This window comes from Gopherus flavomarginatus, chromosome 3, assembly GCF_025201925.1.
Source record: "Gopherus flavomarginatus isolate rGopFla2 chromosome 3, rGopFla2.mat.asm, whole genome shotgun sequence".
Taxonomy (NCBI): Eukaryota; Metazoa; Chordata; order Testudines; family Testudinidae; genus Gopherus; species Gopherus flavomarginatus.
This window is the reverse complement of record NC_066619.1, coordinates 91,647,533-91,672,791: the sequence shown is the minus strand read 5'-3', so window position 1 is coordinate 91,672,791 and position 25,259 is coordinate 91,647,533. Positions and strand designations below refer to the sequence as shown.

At 45.3% G+C, this 25,259-nt stretch overlaps 1 protein-coding gene across 3 annotated transcripts in view; it reads left to right on the top strand.

Moving 5' to 3' along the window:
- The window catches only part of NTRK2 (neurotrophic receptor tyrosine kinase 2), a 288,034-nt gene that overhangs the window by 218,382 nt on the left and 44,393 nt on the right, over nucleotides 1-25,259 (top strand). For all 3 annotated transcript variants that reach the window (XM_050945743.1, XM_050945742.1, XM_050945744.1), the window contains exons 14-15: nucleotides 2,921-3,093; nucleotides 16,401-16,635. In XM_050945743.1, coding sequence (XP_050801700.1) covers nucleotides 2,921-3,093; nucleotides 16,401-16,635 — 408 coding nt within the window. The remainder of the gene's footprint in view (nucleotides 1-2,920; nucleotides 3,094-16,400; nucleotides 16,636-25,259) is intronic.

Below are 25,259 nucleotides of genomic sequence, written 5' to 3'. Positions count from 1 at the left end.
AGACGGTTACTCACCTTTGTAACTGTTGTTCTTCGAGATGTGTTGCTCATATCCATTCCAAACCCACCCTCCTTCCCCACTGTCGGAGTAGCCGGCAAGAAGGAACTGAAGGGTGGCCGGGTCGGCTGGGGTATATATTGGGCGCCATAGCGGCGCCACTCCAGGGGGCGCCCAGACGACCCGCCTGGGTTGCTAGGGTACAAGTTTCTCCGACGAACGTGCACGCAGCGCGCGCACAGCTAACTGGAATGGATATGAGCAACACATCTCGAAGAACAACAGGTACAAAGGTGAGTAACCGTCTTTTTTACAATGAACTATTTTTCTAGAGCTGTTATATTGACAATTAGTTGAATGAGCGCCCAACTACACTACAGGTAAAATCATCACAGGAAACCACATTGTGATGCAGATGTCCCCTGTAATTCCATTATTTGCTATAGACTGGACCTTAGCTCGGTTCCTGTACTACTCTAAAGTCCTGAACAATCTAATAATGTGTGATAACTTGGTCCCATAACGTGGCTGTTCTGTGTCGATAGATGGAACCTGAGTTTATGTTGCTATTAGATGACTTAGCTCCATATAACGATGTTGAATAATGGGTAAGTAGCAGCAGCTAAAATCCATATTGCACTTGTGACAGGGCAACTACCTGCAATATCTTTGGGAGACAATATTGTCTTAAATGTAAATGAATGGCTTATGTATCACTGTGAGCCAGGGATTGTATACATTCCATGAGGGGGGTATTAGCACAGCTCTTCCATTAGTGAAAACAGTAGGGGATGATTAAGGCAAATCACTCAGGTTATTACACCTCCAGAAATGTTCAAGGTGGATTCTCCAGAGACTAACAGGCAAAGAAAAGACTTTTGGATAAATAGCCTGATCTTAAACTGACTTGGGGCCTTAATTTCTGTGTTCCTGATCTAAAGACTGATATGAACTTGTAACCACAGGGAAAGCCCCATTATGAGGTTTGAATGACTAGCACCCTACCAGAGCTCTATGCTGCATTTAGAGTGATCTGTGCTAAACATCCGACGAACTGGGTATTCACCCATGAAAGCTCATGCTCCAAAATGTCTGTTAGTCTATAAGATGCCACAGGACTCTTTGCTGCTCTTACAGATCCAGACTAACACGGCTACCCCTCTGATACTTGAAACTTTTTAATATTCATTAATTTTTTGATTGTTCTGATATGCTTTCTCAGTAATGCTTTCACTTTAAGAGCAAATGTGCTTGCTGAGGAGGATCTATGTGGTGATCTGTAATTTCTGGAAGTACATAGTGCATAGCTTTTTTAAGAGAAAGCAAAGCACAAGCGCTGGTCTTTTAGGCAGATTGGCTTGCTGGGGCTATCACAAGGTAGATCAGGGAGCTGTGCAGTCTTAAAAATTCTAGTCAGAAGGGAGTGAGATGCGGGGCTCCACTGAAGAGAAGTGGTGACGGGGAGTCAGAAACCTTTAAATGGGTGCATTTGAGGGATCACAGAGGGGGAAATACAGGTGCAGTTACCTTGAAACTGTGACATCACCCTCTTCTGGTAATCCCTGTGGGAGAGGGACACTTGTCTCAGAAAAAACAATGAGGTTCAGAAATGCTCCTCTCAGGTAAGAAATGTTTGTGAGGTCATAGAGGAGATAGGGCAGTGGTCTCCAAAATCTGCAGATTCTGGGATTTATGGGGAAGAATGAGGGGCAACTTTGTAGAACCTTCAGGCTGCTGTCTAGCCTTCCTCTTTCCATCCCACATCGCCCCTCCATCTGGTCCTTATTATAGTATCATTTCATTTCTTTTTAAGTGAAATACATTTGACCTCTGCTTAACTTTAAGCATGCGAGTAGATCCATTGAACTCAAAGTGAGTCTTTGATTGGGGCCTTAGTTTGTAAGCTGTTGTGCAGAGAGATGACCACCTATAAATCTGCAAAATGCTTAACTCAATTTTGATGCCAAACAGCAATAACAACAATAAAACAATTAATTAAAAAACCTACAATTCTGCTAAGTATTTTAGAGGGACCAGTCCTTACTTCAGAGAACTTACAATACTCACAGGCTCCAATTCAAGAGTATTTTAGAGGGACCAGTCCTTACTTCAGAGAACTTACAATACTCACAGGCTCCAATTCAAGAGTGGGGTTTTACACTAGTGTAAAGCAAAAGAAACTCAGGCCCTTTGTCTACTCTAAACTCTGCGTGGCAGGAACTGTGTTTTTGTTCGGTGTTCGTCCTGCTCCTAGCAATGGGGTCCTGGGCCATGACTGGGACTTCTACAAGTTACTGCAACAGAAAAAATTAATACAATAGAACCTCAGAGTTCCCAACATCTTGGGAATGGAAGTTGTTCATAACTCTGAAATGTTCGTAACTCTGAACAAAACACAATGGTTTCAAAATTTTACAACTGAACATTGACTTAATATAGCTTTGAAACTTTACTATGCAGAAGAAAAATGCTGCTTTTAGCGATCTTAATTTAAATGAAACAAGCACAGAAGCAGTTTCCTTAACTTGTCAAATCATGTTTTTTTAAAACTTTACCTTTATTTTTTAGTAGTTTATGTTTAACACAGTACTGTACTATATTTGCTTTCTTTTTTTGGTCTTTGCTTCTTCCTGATTATGTACTTCCGGTTCCAAATTAGGTGAGTGGTTGACTGATCAGTTCATAACTCTAGTGTTCGTAACTCTGTTCTACTGTAATAATAAATATGTGATGAAATATAGCGGAGGAAATACTGTAAAATCACAGGTCTGTACTTTACTTGGATCTAGATCTGATATTTATAACCAGTCACGCCAAAAATGTATTTTCTCTGTCCCTGACATAGTACTGCACTCTCATCTCCCCCACCCCCCCACCACCACATTCTTTATGTTTTACATATCCCTTTCCATTTCTTCTCCAGACACTGAAAGATGCCAGTGATAATGCTCGGAAAGACTTCCACCGAGAGGCAGAATTGCTGACTAACCTACAGCATGAGCATATTGTGAAGTTTTATGGCGTGTGTGTGGAAGGTGATCCACTCATCATGGTTTTTGAATACATGAAGCACGGAGATCTGAATAAATTTCTCAGGTAAATTCATGAAGGTGTATCATCCTGCATAGGTGATATTGGGGGCAGTGTTTCTGAAACTTGGGGAGACGGAAAGTGTCTCAGAGCCAGGGCTCCAGCCCAAGTGAGAACATCTGCACTAATATTTTTAGCCCTGCGAGCTTAAGTCAATTGACACAGATTCTTAGTGCCATGTTTTCTTTGCAATGTAGACATACCCTAAGAATGAAAACCTGATAAACACCCAGTTAGTTCATGTTTTGTGATTTTGTGTCTTGCCTCATTACATGTTTTGCCTATTTAGAAGTAGCTTTAAATCATTTCCTTACATTTTTTACATTATACCACATGGATTGTATCCCAGTTCCCTGTTTCCTTGGCCATAGTTTTCCACGACTAATTCTGCAGATGGTGTTTGTTTATAAAATTTTGAGACCTTGGCTAAAATGGGATCTGATTTCGAATCATCTTTAGTTTTTCAAATCCAAAGCTTGACTAATGAAGTTTGGCAAAATCCAACTTATCCTGTATTTCATATTTCTCTCTGTGCTGAGCCTAAATGAAAACCCTGGATGGAAACACTCCTGAACTTTGGGGGAGTTTGGATCCAGATCTATGTTTTGCAGCCCATCCCCTTTTCAATCTCTATTGTAAACTTAACAGTATTGAAATGTACAGTATTTTTGACAGCATTTCTCACAGCTTCTTTTGCTGCAGAAATGCATTTGAACAAGCTTTTTTTCTGCAAAGGAATACTCTAGGTGGGGCAAGCAAAAGAGAAAGGAAAATGCAATAACAACAGAAAGAATACATGAAACTCCAAAAATAAATCTCTCGTATTGGAGCATAAAAGATGTAAGAAGCAAAACACAGTCAGTACATTTAAAAAAAAAATCACGCTTTACTGTACTTGTGAATCACATAATGTAATTGCTTAATTTATAAAAGATGAGCCAAAACTGAAATCTCAGATCCACATCTGAGATGGAAAAAAATTACAAGAATTTCAAGAGAGGAAAGATTTATTCTGAAATCCACAGCTGTTTTTATGTTCTGTTTCAGATTAGGTCCAGGAATTGGATTTGGGTTTGTTTCTTGGTTATTAGAGATTTCCACGCAGGATGTAGATGAAATGTTACAAGATAATAGACATTTGCAACAGCTTTTTTTCCATGAAATTTCTACCTCTTGAGCCTGAAATCTCATGAGAACAGCTCACGAAAATTTGGTGCTATTGAATCAGAAATCAAACCTTAAAGATTATCCTTGATTTAAACTCAAATGCAAACCTCAAACCCCAGATTAAATCTAATCCAGAACTAGATCCACACATTTAGCCTATCTCTGGAATTTATTATTTATGTTTGTGTTCCTGGATAGATGTTATGACTCAAATATAGACCTAAAGACTTCAGTGCCATTGCATCTGTTTAAATTGGGCCCTTGGAGAGGATGATAGTACTGAGAATGTGAAACTCAGTTACAATAAACAAACTGTTTTATTTTGAAGAGTATAATAAACATTTTTAACATTTACATGATTTTAGTACCATACTTTGTATTCTGCTGCTACTATCTGCATATCTACCATTTTATAAACAGCAACTATATTGCACAATGAGATATGTATGTCCTTTTAAGAAACAAGAATCTCATCCTAACTGGCAAGGTCACTCTAAGCTTGATGAAGTTTTTCAAAATTGGAAAAGGTCATTCTGTTGCTCTTTGTTGCCCTTGATTCTTAACTAGACTGTGATCCAGTATTGGGGGTGTGGGGGGAAATAAGACAGCATATTTTGTGTTTCAGTTATATAGAATTATAGAGTTCTTCTTCGAGTGATTGCTCATATCCATTCCAGGTAGGTGTGCGCGCCGCGCGTGCACGTTTGCTGGAAACTTTTTTACCCTAGCAACTCCAGTGGGCCGGCAGGTCGCCCCCTAGAGTGGCGCCACTATGGCACTTGATATATACCCCTGCCGGCCCGCCCGCTCCTCAGTTCTTTCTTACCTCCGTGTCGGTTGCTGGAACTGTGGAGTGCGGCTTGCTGTCCTCCACGTACCTAGCTCTCCTGTACACTGTTCGTAGTCGTAGTTGTAAATAGTTTTATAGACGGTTTGAAGTAGTATATTAGTTAGTTGTTTATTATATATAGTTGTTTAACTTGTTCGCGGGTGGGCCGTTGCCCTTCCCGGCGCCCGGCACCGGGCTCATGCCTGGTTCGCCGGGCTTCAAGCAGTACTCGGCATGCAAGAAGCCGATGCCAACTAGCGATCCCCACGATGCGTGCCTCAAGTGCCTGGGAGAATCGCACATCAGTGAGAAGTGTCGTATATGCAAGGCCTTTAAGCCTCGCACAAAGAAGGAGAGGGATCAAAGACACCGCGCTCTCCTAATGGAAGCGGCACAGACTCCGGCACCGGCGGCGCAACCGGCCACTTCTACTCCGGCACCGGACCGCACCGGCACTGGCAAGACTCCCCGGCACCGTCCATCCCCGGCACCGGGAGCAGATCCAAGACCCTCGACGTCTGCAACACCATCGAGGCAGACTCGAGTGGAACACCCGGCACCTACCTTGGCCGCAGCACCGCCTGCAGGGCTGCTGTCAACTCCGGGTCCGGAAGGTCCGTCGAGTCCAGCCCCTCCTAGCTCCCCCTGGAGATCAGGGTTCGAGCTGTTAGTCCCATCTACGCCGGAGACCTTTGCCTCGGCACGGGACTTGATAGCACTCACGGAGCCATCGCAGCCTTAGACCACAGCACCCCCGGGACGGGTAACCTCCAGAGGCAAACCGATGCTGAGAGCGCTGTCTCCGGAGTCCATGCACCGATCGCCCCGGAGACGTGAATGCTCACGCTTGGGGTGCCGCTCGCAGTCCCGGCACCGTTCTCCCCGGCGGTACCGGTCGCACTCGCGGCGCCGATCAGCATCTGCATGGTCCCGGTCTGGCTCCTCTTACCACCGGCACCGAGACTCTAGGAGCCATTCACCTCGGCGTTCAGCTCCTCGGTCGACCTCCCGGCACCGAGCCGGTGGTAGGTCCCGATCCCGGTCGACCTCCCGGCACCGCGTCGGTGGTAGGTCCCGGTCCCCACTGCCATCCTGGCACCGCGCTGGTGTCCCATGTTCAAGAAGGATGAATTCAAACTGGAACAGGTTCAGAGACGGGCTACAAGGATGATCCGAGGAATGGAAAAACTGCCTTATGAAAGGAGACTCAAAGAGCTTGGCTTGTTTAGCATGGCCAAAAGAAGGCTGAGGGGGGATATGCTCGCCCTATATAAATATATCAAGGGGGTTAACGTTAGGGAGGGAGAGGAATTATTTAAGTTTAGTACTAATGTAGCCACGAGGATGAATGGGTATAAACTGGATATTAGGAAGTTTAGACTTGAAATTAGACGAAGGTTTCTGACCATTAGGGGAGTGAAGTTCTGGAATAGCCTTCCGAGGGAAGTAGTAGGGGCAAAAGACTTTCCTGGCTTTAAGACAAAGCTTGATAAGTATATGGAGGGGATGTTATGATAGGATCGTTAATTTGGGCAATTGATCTTGAATTACCACCAGACAGGTCTGCTCAATGGTCTGCGGGGAGATGTTGCATGCGATGGGTACTGAGTTGCTGCGGAGAATTCCTTCTTGGGTGCTGGCTGGTGACTCTTGCCCACATGCTCAGGGTTTAGCTGATCGCCATATTTGGGGTCGGGAAGGAATTTTCCTCCAGGGCGGATTGGCAGGAATTTTCCTCCAGGGCGGAGGTTTTTCGCCTTCCCCTGCAGCGTGGGGCATGGGTCGCTTGCTGGTGGTGTCTCTGCAGCTTGAGGTCTTCAAACCATTTTTGAGGATTTCAATAACTCGGTCCTGGGATAGGGGTTGTTATAAAATTGGATGGGTGGGGTTCTGTGGCCTGCCTTGTGCAGGAGGTCAGACTAGATGATCAGATTGGTCCCTTCTGACCTATGAGTCTATGAGTCTATAAGATCGCGGTCCCGCTCTCAGCACCGACCTCGAGGCAGATCCCGATCCAGATCCCGGCACCGACTACCACGCCGTTCCCGGTCCCGATCCCGGCACCGGTACGGGTCGCGGCACCGATCCTCAGCACCGAGGAGAGCGTCGGCGTCGGCATATAGAGAGGTCTGTCAAACTGGCTCAGCGCCTCCGTGGCCTTCAAGGGAACCATCCGTGTCCTCTCAGGCAGAGAGCGCGTATGCGTTGGGCCAGGACAGACACTCGGCCCTGTTTCAGGACCCTCCACCTCAGGAACGAGGGCCTCAACAGTGGGGGTTTTGGACCCCATGGGCATACCGCCAAGCCCAGGGTCCACAACATATCACTCCCCGCCCTGCGGCGGAACGCAGGCCACCAGAGGCAACGGTGTCTAGACCCCCTCCCTCCCCGGAAGCAGAAGACAGGTCCAGCCACCAGGACCCAGAGCTCCCTCCAGTGACGGAGGTGCAGCCCCAGACAGAACCCCCCGTGGACGCTCTGTTGCCGGGGGTTTCCTCATCGTCTTCCCCGGATGAGGCAGTGGCGGGTACCTCGTTCTCCAGCCCTCCCCCTCTAGATCTTAGGGCACACCAGGACCTCCTCCGACGCGTGGCACAAAACCTGGACATTCAAGCAGAGGAGTCTCTGAAATCGAGGACCCTGTGGTGAGCATCCTCTCTGCCGATGCACCCACCAGAGTGGCCCTGCCTTTTATCAAGACTATTCAGGCCAACGCCACTACTATCTGGCAGTCACCGGCCTCCATCCCTCCGACCACTCGAGGAGTGGAAAGGAAGTACATGGCCCCCTCGAAGGGCTATGAATACCTGTACGTTCACCCGACACCCTGCTCCCTTGTGGTCCAGTAGGCGAACGACAGGGAGTGCCACGGTCAAGAGGCCCCGGCACCCAAGTCTAAGGAGGCGAGACGGATGGACCTCCTGGGCCGCAAGGTCTATTCAGCGGGGGCGCTACAGCTCAGGGTCTCGAACCAGCAGGCCTTCCTTAGCCGCTACTCCTTTAACTCTTGGGTAGCGGCGGGAAAATTTGCAGGGCTGTTACCACAGGACGCCCGTCAGGAGTTTACCACCATCCTGGATGAGGGCAAAAAGGTAGCGAGGACCTCGCTACAAGCCTCCTTAGATGCTGCGGACTCGGCCGCTCGGACCCTTGCCTCGGGGCTTACGATGCGCCGCATTTCCTGGCTTCGGGTCTCTGGCCTTCCGCCAGAGCTCCAGCATACTATCCAGGACCTCCCCTTCGAAGGCCAGGGACTGTTTTCCACTAAAACAGACCCCAGACTAAAGGACCTTAAAGACAATAGGGTCATAATACGGTCTTTGGGGATGCATACGCCTGCGACACAGCGCAGGCCATTCCGGCAGCAGAACCAACAACAGCAGCGTCGGCCATATCCTCAGTTCCGTCCACGGCAGGACCTCACTAGGCGCTGCGGCAGGAACAACCGACGCAGACAGTCGGGTGGCCAAACGGGGCAAAACCAAGGCTCCGCCAAGGCCCCTCCTGGACCCAAGCCTTCATTTTGAAGGTGCACCCGAGGGCGCAGTACCAGTTTCCCCTCCGGATCCTTCCCCGCAGTTTTACAACCGTCTTTCATTTTTCCTCCCGGCGTGGACCCAAATAACATCGGACCGTTGGGTCTTGCGTACTGTGCAGGCCGGTTATCGCCTGCAGTTTTCATCACCCTCCCCCACCCACCATCCTCGTCCCTCTTCAGGGACCCCTCTCACGAGCAATTCCTCCGTCAGGAGGTGCAGATGCTCCTCGTCAAGGGAGCCATAGAGGAGGTTCCAGAGAGCGAGAAGGGCAAGGGGTTTTATTCCCGCTACTTTCTAATCCCCAAGTCCAAGGGGGGCCTCAGGCCTGTCCTCGACCTGCGGGAACTCAACAAGTATATGGTAAAGTTGAAGTTCCGTATGGTATCCCTTGGAACCATCATCCCATCCCTGGATCCTGGAGACTGGTACGCCGCCCTCGACATGCAGGACGCTTACTTCCATATCGCCATATTCCCCCAGCACAGGCGTTTCCTCCACTTTGTGGTCAACCGCCAACATTATCAATTTGCCGTCCTCCCGTTTGGCCTCTCTACGGCCCCGAGGGTGTTCACGAAATGCATGGCAGTCGTCGTCGCACACCTTCGGCGCAGCCGCATTCACATGTTCCCCTACCTCGACGACTGGCTGATCCGGGGCACATCGGAGCTGCAGGTCCGTGACCACGTCCGCAGGATCAGCAGCCTCTTTGCTGCCCTAGGCCTCGTGATCAACATGGACAAGTCTACTCTGCTCCTCACGCAGAGGATAGAGTTCATCGGGGCCGTTCTGGACTCTACCCTAGCCAGGGCCTTGCTACCCTTGCCCAGGTTCCAGTCGCTGTCGACCATCATTCTGCGCTTGCAGGCGGCCCCGCTGACCTCTCTAAGAACATGTCTGGCCCTCCTGGGACATATGGCGGCCTGTACGTTCGTGACGGCATATGCTTGACTCTGCATGAGGCCTCTTCAATCTTGGCTCATCGCGCAGTACCGGCCAGCCAGACATTCGTTGGACACAGTTGTCACCGTTCCCCAAAGGGTACTGGACTCCCTTCGGTGGTGGCTGGACCAGTCCGTAGTCTGTGCGGGGCTCCCATTTCGTCCGCCCCAGCCCTCGGCATCCCTGACTACGGACACCTCAGATCTGGGCTGGGGGGCGCACTGTGGCGCCCGAAGAACTCAGGGCCTGTGGACCCCTCAGGAGCTGGACCTCCACATCAACATACGGGAGTTGAGAGCGGTCCGTCTTGCTTGTCAAGCGTTCGTCCATCACCTTCAAGGTCATTGTGTCGCGGTGTTCACCGACAACACGACGACCATGTTCTACATCAACAAGCAGGGTGGCACTAGGTCCTCTCCCCTATGTCTCGAGGCGATGCATCTCTGGTAGTTTTGTATAGCCCATGCCGTTCACCTTTCTGCCTCCTATCTCCCGGGAGTACGAAACACTCTAGCGGATCGACTGAGCAGGTCCTTCCGCTCGCACGAGTGGTCCCTCCATCCAGACGTCGCCCTCTCACTCTTCCAGAGGTGGGGTCAGACCCGGATGGACCTCTTCGCGTCCAGGGAGAACAGGAAATGTCGAACATTCTGCTCCTTTCAGGGTCGGGAGCCCGGGTCTATAGCGGATGCCTTCCTGATCCCATGGGCGACCCACCTGTTTTACGCGTTCCCTCCCGTTCTGCTGATACACAGGGTCCTCCTCAAGGTGCGCAGAGACAGAGCTCGTGTGATTCTCATAGCTCCAGCGTGAGCCAGACAACATTGGTACCCCATGTTGCTGGACCTCTCAGTAGCCAACCCAGTTGCCCTGCCCCTACATCCGGACCTGATCACCCAGGACCACGGCAGGCTCTGTCACCCGGACCTTCTGTCTCTGCACCTTACGGCATGGTTCCTGCGTGGTTGACAGGCTCCGAGTTACGCTGCTCTACCCCGGTTCAGGAGGTTCTCCTGGGCAGTAGAAAGCCTTCCACCAGCGCTACTTACTCGGCTAAGTGGAAGCGTTTCTCCTGTTGGTGTTCGGAGAAAGGTCTTCTCCCTATGGAGATTCCCATCACCACTATTCTAGACTACATCTGGTCCCTCAAGGCCCAGGGTCTGGCGTTGTCGTCCCTTCGGGTCCACCTAGCGGCTATCTCCGCGTTTCATCCTGGAGGGGACGGATGTTCCGTCTTCTCCCACCCTATGGTGGCGAGATTCCTGAAGGGACTGGAACATCTCTATCCACAGATCCGCCCTCCTGCCCCTTCATGGGATCTCAACCTGGTCCTAGCTCGGCTCATGGGTCCTCCATTTGAGCCGTTAGCTACTTGCTCCCTGCTCTATCTCTCATGGAAGACCGCCTTCCTAGTGGCCATCACCTCAGCTAGACGGGTGTCAGAACTACGGGCCCTCACAGTAGATCCCCCATATACGGTCTTCCATAAAGACAAGGTGCCTGCCTTTCTTCCCAAGGTGGTCTCAGCTTTCCACATTAACCAGGAGATCTTCCTCCCCGTCTTTTTCCCAAAGCCCCATTCGTCCCGCAGGGAGCAACAGCTCCACTCGCTAGATGTCCGTCGGGCGCTAGCATTTTATGTGGACAGGACCAAACCATTCCGCAAGTCCCCCCAGTTATTCGTGGCGGTAGCGGACCGGGTCAAGGGGCTACCGATTTCCTCGCAGAGGATATCTTCCTGGGTTACCTCCTGTATCAGGACCTGTTATGACCTGGCCCACGTTCCAACGGGCCGTGTGACTGCTCACTCCACCAGAGCACAGGCGTCATCGCTGGCTTTCCTTGCCCACGTGCCGATCCAAGAGATTTGTAGGGCGGCGACCTGGTCATCGGTCCACACATTCGCTTCCCATTACGCCCTGGTTCAGCAGTCCAGAGATGATGCGGCCTTTGGCTCTGCAGTGCTCTAGGCCACGACTTCTCACTCCGACCCCACCGCCTAGGTAAGGCTTGGGATTCACCTACCTGGAATGGATATGAGCAATCACTCGAAGAAGAAAAGACGGTTACTCACCTTGTAACTGGTGTTCTTCGAGATGTGTTGCTCATATCCATTCCACACCCGTCCTCCTTCCCCACTGTCGGAGTAGCCGGCAAGAAGGAACTGAGGAGCGGGCAGGCCGGCAGGGGTATATATCAAGTGCCATAGTGGCGCCACTCTAGGGGGCGACCTGCCGGCCCACTGGAGTTGCTAGGGTAAAAAAGTTTCCAGCAAACGTGCACGCGCGGCGCGCACACCTACGTGGAATGGATATGAGCAACACATCTCGAAGAACACCAGTTACAAGGTGAGTAACCGTCTTTTTAAGGCCATAAGGGACCACCAGGAGACTAAATTATTATGTGCCACAGGCAGAAAATAGGTATGACTGAGGTGCAACAATGCCCAAGGCCTCTACAATGAGGGAATTGATTAATATACTCAGCTAATAGCGGCAAGCGACCCACACTCCATGCTGCAGAGGAAGGTGAAAACCCTCAAGATCACTGCCAGTCTGACCTGGAAGAAAATTCCTTCCCAACACCACATATAGCAATCAGTTAGACACTGAGTATGTGTGCAGGAACCAGGCAACGAAACACCTGAGTGAGAGAATGCTATGTGCTGCCTCAAAGGATTGGCCCTCCCCATCCAGTGTTCCATCTCCAGATGTGGCCATCTCTGATGCTTCAGAGGAAGGAGATAAAAAACAACAACCCAAACATACCAGAATACTTTGGGGAGGGGGAATGAAATGATGAAATCCCTTCCTGACCCTGTCAGGTGACCAGCTGAAGCCATGAAACATGAGCTTTTAGGAATGAAAGAAATAATTGAGAAGGGAGCCCTAGGGCTGTTGAGCCCTGCTACCTGCCATCACAAGCAACCCCATCCTACAATTCCACTCATAAATTTGTCCAACTCTCTATTAAAAGTAATTAAGTTGTTTGTCCTGACAACTCCTACTGGGAGGCTGTTCCAGAACTTCACTCCTCTGATGGTTAAAAACCTTCTTCTAGTTTCCAGCCTGAATTTGTTCATGCCCAGTTTATACCCATTTGTTCTTGTGCCAACATTGACCTTTAGATTAAATAGCTCTTCACCCTTCTTGGTGTTTATCCCTCACTCCCACCCCAGATGTATTTATAGAGAGTAGTCCTATCCCTTCTCAGCCTTTGTTTTGTTAAACTAAACAAGCCAAGCTCTTCCTGTCTCCTCTCATAAGATAGGCCCTCCATTTTCCTGATCATCGTAGGAGCTCTTCCCTGCACCTGTGATCATTTAAATGAATCTTTCTTGAAAATGGGTGACCAGAATTGTACACTGTATTCCAGAGGAGGTCTTACCAATGCCTTGCATCATGGCATTAATACCTCTGTATCTCTACTGGAAATGCCTTGCCTGGTGCATTTTAGGATCACATGGTGACTCATAGTCATCATGTGATCAATCAAAACACCCAGGTCTCTCTCTAAGTGACTTAGGATCTTAGGTTCCATTTTCAAAAGTGACTTAGGCCATTAAGTTTAATTCGACTTGTCCCACAAGGACAAGATTTTCAAAGGTATTTAGGTGCCTGAAGATTCAGATAAGCTCCTAATGGTGCACACAGACTTTTTTGAAAATCCCACTGGTGCCTGCCTGCATCTGTAGGCACCTAAATAGCTTTGTAAATCAGTCCCATAAGTCACTTCAGTGCTTTTTCAAATTTTACCCTTTATCTATTGCAATAAAATTATGAATAAGGACTGTTCCATTAGGGGCCAATTGCTAAATCCTGTGTGTTGTCACAAAGGAAGCATTAGACAATACTAATGATCTACTATGGTACAGTAATATTGCTAGTTCTTGATTTGACTTGACTCACAGTGTGCAGATTTATAAAGATGTGTGGTGATGTGCATCTGGGTATCAAAGATGGAAATCAACTCTTTACTAGGTAGAGCTGCTATCATAAATTAATAGTTGCTGCCAAAACACTTTGTAGATAACTCACGGGCCAGCCCAAGAGTCTGTTGGCCTTGTGCATGTACTGTATGCACTAGTACATGCTGCCCCACATAATAATAAACAAGGACAGAATTTGCTCTTAAATGAAAACATTTGCATAGGGGACAGCAAATTCTGTAAAGTCTTCCTGATGATTTCCAGCACCTGGTTCCACCAGAGGGTTGAGGGTGTCCGATTAGGCCTTCCAACCCTACCAGTTCCAGATCCTATGTTACCATCCTACCTCCTTCCCCCACAGGAGCTTGCCCACATTTCCCTGTTGGGATAGCCCTAGTAAATCTGACAGGGTTTCCCCAGTGTGTAAGTAACCCAAGAGCCTTTTGTTCCACAGTTAGAGACTTTGGCTATATGAACTATAAAGCAGATTTTTTTTCTCTGGGGGAGATATGCAAGCTACTTTCTTCACTTTTATGGCCCTTCATTGTCTATCCCCACCCTGTCTATAACCTCTTCTTTTGAGACATTAATGCCGCCTCCACTCTGCAAATGATTCCAGTCTTGACTGCCTTTTTATAAAATTTCAACATTAAAACAAGCTGGAATTGTAGATGCTTATTAATCATCATTTGAAATATTTATTTATTTGTTTATGTATTTTCTGATTAGATGTTGTTTTGTAATTCCTGCAGTCTGGTTTTGAAATATCATATAGTAATACAACTTAGCAAAAAGTATATGTGCTAACTTGGGGGTTTTTTTATTAATAAGACGTATTTAGAACATAAAATGATTATGTTGGGACAAGCTGTTTAATCTGATATTAAATTTGTCATTCCTCTCACATTTGCTGCAGCTTGTACTGCAGATGAAAGTTTAGTTGTAATTAGTCTGTAAAAGAGCATCTATTTCTTACCCTGCAGCGCCACCCAAGGCCATCAGGGGAAACTGAATCCAGAGTTTAACCAATGTAGGACCAAACTGAGTATTGCTGCTTCCTGCAGCATAGTGTCGCGTTTCAGGAGTAGGACCGCATCCTGAAGGTCAAAAGCTTCCCTGTGTGCCCCATTGTGGCATAGGAGGGGTGAGGTAGATCAGGCAGAGTCTATGCTACTGTCTCTTACAGCTGTCCATTGCTGGAGATAAGGATTTCATGATTAACAAGGAAAATTAGGAAGATAAGCAAGATGGATTGAACATTTAAAAAATGCAGAAGTTTAATTAAGAAAGAAATATGTGGTGAAAGATAAATAGTTTTCTAAATTAATAAAGATTTGCAACTTCCTTCATGAGGAGGGCTATTAAAAATATGTGTGATGAGGATGTGCTGTGCTTTTCATTATGAATTCACATTTGGGTTTTAGCCTGGGATTTCTCATCCTGCCTTTATTTCTTTAACTACCACCAGTTGCGTGGCTGTCCATGCTCCACAACAAAGCATGTGCAGCTAGTTTTTCTGCACAGTGCCAACTGCATGCCCAGTAATGTGACAAACCTTCCTTCATTTAGCTCCCAGATCTGTCACTTCACCTGTGAAGTTTTTCTCCCTCCCAGCAATTTTTATATCATACTTCTGGTAGGTAGTATCAGAATTTGATTAATTTGCCAACCTTTCCCAAGCTTCTATACCCTCCTCCCGAGGATGAATTAAGGCTAAACATAACCCCTATTGATCCAGAATACTTGTTTGGGGTGAGGAATGGGGTCTATGGGAAAGCAAATCACTGGGTGGGGGAGGGTTGTTTTAAAAAAAGAGGAGCGAGGGGAGGATTTGGCCCGTTTGGAAGGTCGAATCTACAAATGTGGAGAGAAGGTTCTGCTATGGAATAAAATAATGAGTATTCAGAATGCTGAAGCACATCAGGGTGGAGGATGATCAGGGTCCACTAACCTCTTTAGTCTTGCCTTAATTTAGTATCAGGGAATGGATAGTAAAGCTTGCCCTAAAACAGTGTCAGTAATTACAACAGGGAAGTTATATATATGTATAGTTGGTTGTGCCACAATGAGCTATCAAGGGCATGATTCCTGCCCCAAAGAGCTTCATAATTTCTCATGTGAATGGGCTGATCAGTTTGTGTTAAGGACTTGCTGTACTTCAAAGCTAACCTAGAACCAGTGAAAGAAACTCAGCTTTCTGATCTGGCATGGCCGTGCCAACTGGAATGAGTTTTGTGACCTGTCCCCGGTGCATCAGGTGGAATTCACCACTTGTGGGAAAGTCAGCAAAAGGCACTTGGGATTAGTGAAGCTATTTCATGTGGATGGTAAATTAAGGGTGTAAATCTGAAATCATTCCTCTAATTTCTTTTTTTTGTTCCCCAAAGTAAAGTTAGCTCTCTCACCTTAAATTAGAAAACACACACACACATGCGCGTCATGCCCCATCTCCCTGTGGAAGGGGATATTATAGGCTTTAGAAAGAGGGAAGAAAAATGGTGTTACTGCAGTGGCCTTTCACCTCTAGAGACCTAAGTATAAATCCTGTCTTTGATGTTCTCCTGCTTCCGTACAGTTAGAATAACTGGCAGCCTTTGTCCAGGAAAGGCCCCTGTGCTGGAACAGCAGGGGCACAGCAGATTAGGGAGGGATGTATTGTTATTAGTTCCAGTTCCTTACTTTCACAAGCAATATATTCAACTACCTCTCTTCCTCACCCTGAAAGAAAGAGAAAACAGTGAAGGAAAAAAACACTGAGACAAATTCATTCCTACCACACATGAATTTAGCCCATCACCTTTAAATAAGCCACTATTACATTTTCAGTTTCCCTAATGCAAGCTCCACAGTCACTCTAGTTTATAAGTGACCTCTTATTTCATGAGCCCGTATTTTTGTGTGATCCATGCAGGGCACATGGACCAGATGCAGTATTGATGGCAGAAGGCAACCTTCTAGCTGAGCTGACCCAGTCCCAAATGTTGCACATTGCCCAGCAGATTGCATCCGGCATGGTTTACTTGGCATCACAGCACTTTGTGCATCGTGATCTTGCCACCCGGAACTGCCTGGTTGGAGAGAACTTGCTGGTGAAGATTGGAGATTTTGGAATGTCCAGAGATGTGTACAGTACTGATTACTATAGGGTAAGTGAATTGTCACTTTCAGGAGTAACTGAGGTCTTGTTCAGTCATCTTATCACATTGATCATACTGGTCCTGTTTAAACTGGATTATCCACATGTCCTGGACCCTTAAAGAATTGGATATGGAGAATGAATCTGAGTTTTAAAGTTTGGTAAATTTGGAAGCTCCTGGCAAAAGTTGATGGAGAGTCCTTTTCTTTAGTTTTCTTATTAAAATGGTTTAAAAAATCCTTCAGAGGTCAGAAATTTGGCAAGTTTACTTGGCTGCAAATAAGAAAAGGCATCTTTAAAGGGACCGTGGTTGGTCAAATTTGTCCCAACACATAGGTATTATAAAAATGTGTTCTTACAAATGTCTAAGACTAGTGGATTGCTTGAATGGATATAACCTGTAGGCAACAGCACTGTACCTATGAAAATTATTTCAGTCAGAAAGAGACAGAGACTAAGGCAGAACCCTTTACTGATGATATGCTCAGCGTCCAAAAAGAAATGCCTCATAGCTGACAATAAGCATTTCCTGTCTTCAACTGATTGTGTTTGCTTTGTTTCACTCTGGTGGTTGCACTTCAGTGGTGGGTGAAGCAATCCTGCTATATATGTCCATATGCTGGCCAATATGATTTTCATTGATGTCCATGGGAGTCAGGATTTATCTCAGAGTTTCATTTTTCAAATTTGCAAAGGACTTTAAAAGCCTCATGGATGAAATATACTGTACACGTTAATGATCAGTATTGGTGTTGTGTGATAAATATCTGTGTCATCTCCGCTTTAATTTAACTGCTGATTCCACAAGAGGACAGAGCTGATTCTGTACAGTTGTTTGTGAGAGGCTTGAGAAGAGACTGTTATTATGTATGGGCGGGGTGGGGCAGGGCAGGCTACACACAGGAAATACTGATATACTTATATTTACTGAGTTGTTTTAATTAACAGCTGAAAACCATAAATCTTTTTGTTTTTGTTGTTTATTTCTTCCTTTTTTCAATGGGCAAAACCTAGCATTTAGTAAACATCTGAACCAGATTTCTGACACATTTTGTCCTTTGGGAATCTGGTATTTCAAGCTATTTGATCATTGTAATATAAGAATGACATCATTTCAAAACTTGAAAAAACATGTACTGTAGTGGTTACTGGTTATACAGCAGAGCCCAGTTTATCAGATCCAGTTGGGACCAGGGCCAGATCAGATGATCAAAAATTCAGATAATCCGGAGAATGGGGAAGTGTGAGGCTGCAGTGCCGTCTAGCGGCCACAGGAGAGATCACCCACTTCTGAATGTGTGTGCACTGGTTGTTCAGTTAATATGGAGAGCCAGATAATGGAAGGTCGGATAAACAGGGTTCTACTGTATTTTTTTTTTTATGTCAGAGAGGATTACAGCAGGGGATTGAGAATCAGGACTTGGAGGGGAGGTTATTTGCATCTAAAATATCAACCCTACTTGCTGTGACCCAGGCAAATCACCACTCTGTGCTTCAGGTCACCCCATCTGTAAAATTGGTACAAGTGGACTTATTTACCTTACAGACCATTGTGAGTCTTAATAATGTATGTTTGTAAAACATTTCAACAACCTTAAATAGAAGGTGTACTATACTTCCAATGCCATTTTTAATTATAAACACTTTTGTTTTACACTTACTCTTAAACAAAAATTGATGATTCTAAGCTGCAGAAGGGCAGATGGGAAAGGGATGGAAACATGGATCTAATGCCGTCAACCTCAAATGGGGCAAATCCAGACTTGGCACAAGCAGGTGAAACTTTATTGACTTTGATAGAGTTCTACATACTTACACTAGGTCTGAATTTGACCCACAGTGCATGTTCTTGCCATATTTGTACACAGGCAAAACTCCCACTGAATTAAATGGGAGTTTAGACAAAGGGCAAGATCCCACCCTGGATGGCCCCAGGCCTGTAGAGAGCACAGGCCACATGGCATTTGGAGCACCAGGAGGAATTCTGGATGAGTCAGGAGGGAAAGTGAAAGTAAAAGAGTGAATTGTGCAATAATAAATGTGAGTATGGAATGAACGAGGAGGGAAAGTAAGTCTGTGGAGAGAAAAAGTGACTGTAAGGGCAGACAGAATGTTGATGGCAGCAGAACAAATGGGGGAATGAATAGAACAGGGAGAGATTCTGTTTATGGGCCAGATCCTCAGCTGGTGTAAAGCAGCTATGCCAATTTACATTAGCTGAGGATGGGACACAGAGATGTTGCCCTTGAAGTAATTTCTTCTACACACAGAGAAGCAGCACCATTGGTCCACACCCAGCAGTCTGTGAGCAAATGCAGAAGAGGAACAGGGCCCTGGCATGCCTCTCACCTCACCTTTCAGACGGTAGTACCTGTGAGGCTGCTAGTAAGGATCAGAGACTACGTTCCGCAGTACAATTCTGGCCAGCCCTGCCCAGGGACATGCGGGGCTAGTCATAATGGGATCCTGAAAGGATCAGGCCAGTAGTGATTTGCCAGAGGGCTGCCCAGAGAATTATGGCAGTGGCGGGGATGGATAGTGATGCCGCCATAAATGATATTGGGGTGGCGCTGATCTCTGTTTATAGTCAGGTTTTTAACAGTTAAAGTTTAATTGCATATAGGGAGATGATTCTTCCCCTGCACTTGACAGTTATATCAGCAGCTCACTGGAGGGATTTACACTGCTCCAAAATGCACTGCAAGAAATGATTTGGCGCTTGCCAAAATCCATACAGGTGGGTGTATCGATACAGTGGAATTAGTCTACTCTGAGACAACCCTCCATCAGTCAATCAATTGAGATTTTAGATTTGAACAAAGAGGATTGTTTTATGTATGTTTAGTTAAATGAAGATGATCCTCAGCCCTTGCACACTGTCAGATTGCTAATGGCCTTCTGCATTGTCAGTGTAGCCATACAGAGATATTGGAGGGATGACTGTGGAGAGAAATAACGGTTAGCTATTGGCGAGTGTGTGTGCGGTGTGGCATTGGCTGCATGGGCCTTTTGTTTGTTTGTTTGTTTGTTTCTTTGTTTGTTTGTTTGTTTCAGGGTCTGTCAGGAATCTTGGGGGGAGGGAGAGAAATTTTATTTGCTAGTACAAATGCTAACGTGTAATGAAACTGCAATAGTTTTCTAAAGCCAGACCAGATGTGCCCGAGGACACAATGAAATTGCAATGGCTTTTCCTCACCAGTGCTGTCACCCACTGAGTCAAAATAGGATGACTAACAAGCAATTAGTTTGTCACCTGCTTTAAAGAGCTCTGCTGACACTGCAGAATTACATTCCATTTATAGCAGCATATCCTTGCATTGATTTGAAAGAGTTTGTATTTCACAATGGTTGGGGGCTTTTATTTATTTTGCTGATGTCTATTTTTTGTTGATCATGCTCTTGTCCCTTAAGAATTGGAGTTTCCTGTCTTTCTTTCTGACCTCCATTTGACTCATCTGCACTACTCTGTGACGTGCTGTAGTGACACTGGATCATGGTAACAATCACTTTTCTAGGTATTCATTCCTGTACTTGGAGATACTATTTCAAACCATTTTATGCATCCACTTCAAGTTTGCAGGTACCCGCTCTGTATATACATTTTTGTTTTGTTTATTATAAAAAAGAAAATAAGCAAGGAAGGTCAGCGTCTCACAGTTTCAGGAATAAGCAAACAGGAATTTGTTTTAAATATAATGCCATTCCAACCTAATCAGAGATTTGCAGGATTGATGCAGTGACTCTGGTGAAATCCTTACTGCATTGAGTTCCATGGGTGTTATGTTATTGACTTCACTGGGACCAGAATTTCACACTCTGTAAGAACTTCTCTTCCCCACCTGTACAGGCCACTAAAGAGCAAGTCAGAACTGCAGACCCACGTTCAGAAGAGCACAGGGGCTGTTACTGAATTGTTCACGCTTTCTCAGGCGCACCTGCCCCAAAAAGGGTGGGAAGGATCAGAAATTATTCAGAGCTGTAGCAGCTAATCTTGCTGGCCATGCAGTGGGGCATATACAACACTCTAAGGGTATGTCTACACAGCAAACAACAACCCACAGCTGGCCTGTGCCAGCTGACTCAGGTTTGCAGGATGCAGGGCTGTTTCATTCCTGTATAGACTTCCGGTCTCGAGCTGAAGTCTGAGCTCCGGGACCCTCCCACTCCCGCAGTGTTCTATAGCGTGGGCTTTGGCCCAAGCCTGGAAACCTACACAGCAATAAAACAGCTTTGCAGCCTGAGCCCCGCAAGCCCAAGCTGGCTGGCAGGGGCCAGCCACGTTTTTCTTTGCTGTGTAGACATACTCTAAAAGGGGTGTCACTAATTCCTCCTGCCCTTGAGCCCTGAGGAGCTTCCACTGGCAGGATGTAGCTCTGCACCTCCATCTACCAAGGGCTCCATGCTAATAGTATAATCTAATGTTTAATACAACAACAACAACAATAATATTTAATAATAATAAATCTGTCAGGTGACATGGTTTCTCTTTCCATCTCTGGCTTGACTTTAGTGAGTCACTTAAAAGCAATCTGCAAAGGCCAAAAAACAGGGCTTGGGCCATTTTTTGTTTCTTTTGATGTTTAAAGAGGGCTAGGAAGACTTTTGTAAAAAAATAAATAAATTGTTTTTCACCCCTTGATATTTTTCATTTGACATTCAGGTCTTATCTAGCCTAGTTGTGACTGGAGAACTAGTGAAACGATATCACATCTCAGTGAAACAATATCAGATGAGCAAGGGGGAAAGGGAGCAATTTTTAAATACAACTATAGAATTACTTAGGGTTTTGCTTTGTCTATTTGTTTTGTGTTAATACCGATTTAACTCCAATGGTAAATGAGCACACTGGACAAAGGAGGTCCTTGTTAAAGATTCAGTACTGCTACCCTTTCAGTTAATGTGCGAGAACTCAGTACCCTTCTGAGACCTCAAGGAAGTTTTCCAGCAATGATAAAGATGACCAGACTTGACATTCTTGATATTTCTGTGCTAAAAATCAAACAGATTTTAAAAACCCAACAACTCTCTACATCATAGAAAAAACAATAAAAAATAAAATCCCATTCAAAAAATCCTTTGCAGGTCATCTTTGTCCTTGAAAATCCTATTATTCTTGGCAAATACTGTAAGAATGGGCCAGATTCTGATCTCAGATATATAGGTCTAAATCCAGAGCAACACCCTTAAAGTCAGTGGAGTTAAACTGGTGAAACAGAGACCAGAATCTGGCCCAGTTATATATAGCTATTCCTTAGCATATGAGCCTAGCATTGTACAGTGTTCAGTTCCTGGCAACTGCCCATTATATGCTTTCTGGTGACTCAACATGCAAACTGTTTGTTAAAGATAATGCTAGTAAAATAATCACCCAAGAGTGATCTCACCAAGCTTATTTCCAGGACAAAGTGCATGTTTGTAAAGAGAATTAACGTATGATAGCAGGATGCTAAAAAAAGACAAAGTTGGGGTTTATATTTATTTGAGCTATAACTAGCCAGGCTAGCACCAGAGCCCAAATGTTTACAGCAAGGGACAAATGTCTCTCTATTTGCAAATGGCAGTAGTGGCAGACACCTCTCTACTGTCAGTACACAGCTGTTTACCCATGGGGGTGAGTTTGGTGGAGGCTGCACAGAGGAAAAGCAAGAAAGAGTTGTGAGTCAAGCAGCTTGTCAAGGCATCCTCGTAGGTGTGTGTATTGAATTGTCACAGTTTGAAGGCTTTTTATTAGTTGCTATTTCAGCATCTAATGCTCAAATGAAATTATCTCCTTCCCTATAAGGTGTTTTCAGCTTTGTTCCTCCGTCATAGCCCAACGTACTCATTGCATTGTGTGAAGAACTAGAGGGTGACAGAGGGTTCTGATAGCCCTGGAGTATGCACACCAGTGTGCAGATGGTTTCAAATAACTGATGATAATCCTATATACTGTAAATCATGGGCCAGCTACATCAGTGCAAATCTGGAGTATCTCCCTTAAAATCAATATAGTTACTCTGGTTTTACACTTGTATAACGAAGACCAGAATTTGCCCCAGAAGATGTTAGATGATTATTGTGAGCTTTCAGGAGGCCACCACTATGACTATTATTAGGAGTATATATGCAACAGAGTAGAGACATGTCCTGGTGGCCAGGTTGAGAGCTGGCACACTTGGGCACAGATCCCTTGCCATTCATGGAGCTGCACTTGCTTGTTCCAGGGCTGAATTTGGTATTAGATCTCTATTCATTCACAGATGTGGTTATTTCTCAAACACTGGTTCACATGTCAGCTTTGCATGGGTTGAACAGGTTCATAGACTTGGTTTTTATTCCTGTTTTCATCTGTTCTCCATTTACACATACCATACATATTATATCCTAGGAGGAGAGCCCAAGACTCTTTTGCAGAGAGCTTCTCTCTTTTTGCCTCGTAATCCTGACTGAACACAGTTGGCTACAGGAAGGAGTGTCACATGCCCAGAGCCTTTAATGTGCTATACCTAACAATGGCGGGCCATGACAGTACATATATCCTCCATGTACAGAGATATTATGGATGCTAAAGTAAGAGAACACAATAATAAACTCATCTCTGTCTGGGCTTGTGTTGATCATCCGAGTTTGACCTATTGTATATAGAGAGATCTAGGTTTTGTTGGAGACTTGTCATTTCAGGAGCTTAAAAATTCTATCACACAATTCTTTTGATTTAAAAAGGAAGAGAAACTATAGACAGACATCTGTGAGACTAATACAATACACAACTGATTTTGAATGAGTAATTCCAATGTGTATGCAGTATTTTAGAAGACACATCACATTTTCAAAACCATTTATAAAATTGCACATGCAAAATGTGCATGCTGACCCACTGCAAATGTAATCCTGCATTTGCACATATGAAATAGGGAATGTTGTGTTTGAGTGGTACCTGTCTGCAGTTATTCATTTTTGTGCACAAAGTGGATTTTGTGCGCAGACAAACATGCATTTTGTGGGTACAATTTAGGCAGGTAGAGCCAAATCCATCCTTGGTGTAATTCCATTGTTTTCACTGGACAATTCCATTATCTTCATTTCACTTCAGGGATGCATTTGGCATTTGTTTTGCTTAATTCTGAGACCACTAGCTCATTATGTACTTGAAAGTTGGAATCAAACTCTAATTTTACTGGCTTCTATTTTGCTTAAGGACTCTTTAAAAAAAAAAAAAGTAGAGGGGTGGCAGAGAGAAAAATAGGGTGAAATATAGGGCTGAGTAATAAACATAAAATTCTAAAGCAATTTTGGCAAATACAGTGGGCCTGATTCAGCTTCCAGGTATTTGATTTTCCATTGGAGTTGTGTGCCTAAGTGCCTTCTGTGTCTTTGAAATCTGTGTCTCCCCCTGTACTAGGTTTACGCTAGAGGTGGTTGTCCATGAGGGACCATAGTGGCTCAGTTATGCAGAGACAGCATTCTTGGAAGATATCCTGTAGCCAGGAAAAAGGGGAGGCATGACACACCCAAACTACAATTCCTATGAGGCACTGCAGGCAAATACGGAGACTAATATTGGCTCAACCCAAGGAAATGTTTATATAATATTTGGGAATGTAAAATAATTTTGTTTTGATCAAAAATGTCAAAACATTGTGACATTCTCAAATTGAAAAATTTTGAATTTTTTTTCATCCACTATAAGTTTTGATATTTCTACTTTTTGTTCCAATTTTGTTTGAAAACAAATGTCAAAAATCAGAATTTCCCAAGGGACATAGATTCTGGTTTTTATCAGTTCTGTTTTGTACCATTGTAACACCATAGCTTCCAATGAAGCTACGGCCAGCTGACACAAATAAGAGAAGAATCAGACCCAGCACGTATAGTGTGTAGGACATCCACCTGGGATTCTTAGCACAGATGTCCATTTACTTAGAATATCTTTTTTAAAAACGCATTTACAAAATTAAATCATCCTTTAAAAAAAAAAGCACTCACGTGGGTCTAAACTGGAGCAAAGCAATGATTCACAACCCAAAATTAGTTCTGTGAACCCTAGAACTGGAGAGGCTTGGAAAATCCTGATCAGAAAGTCTGACTGCTGCCAGTAAACAGGAGCCAGATCCTGGGAGATCCTCAGCTCCTATTTAAGCCCTCAGCATCTGACAGGACTTGGATCAGAAATCTTCCTACCACAAACCAAAACTTGCTGCACATTAGTTTATAAACATAAGAGAAGAAGTTGATTTGATATTCTGCTTATTGAAGACAATGGAAGTTTTACATTGATTTCAGTAGGGCCAGAATTTCACCCAAGGTCTTTCAAAGCAAATTTTCATCAATATTTACTTCTCATTCTGTAGACATAGACTGCTATGAGTAGTGACTCCCATGGTACCTGTTCCTGACAGAGTACAGATAGAGAAAACTTAGATCTGCATGCACCCCACTTACAGCATTTTGTAATTGTGGGGATCGGCAAAAGAAAGATACTGTACAGGAATGTATGTACTTACTCCTATAAGCATTCATTTGGGCTAGCCATCTGGAAAATGACAGAACTTAGGGGGTTAACAGTCAGTTGTTCACTTTGTGTGTTGTACAGCATGGAAAAAAATCTGGGAACAGCGTGGTAATAAAATCCATTCCTGAGGGATCAGACCTTTC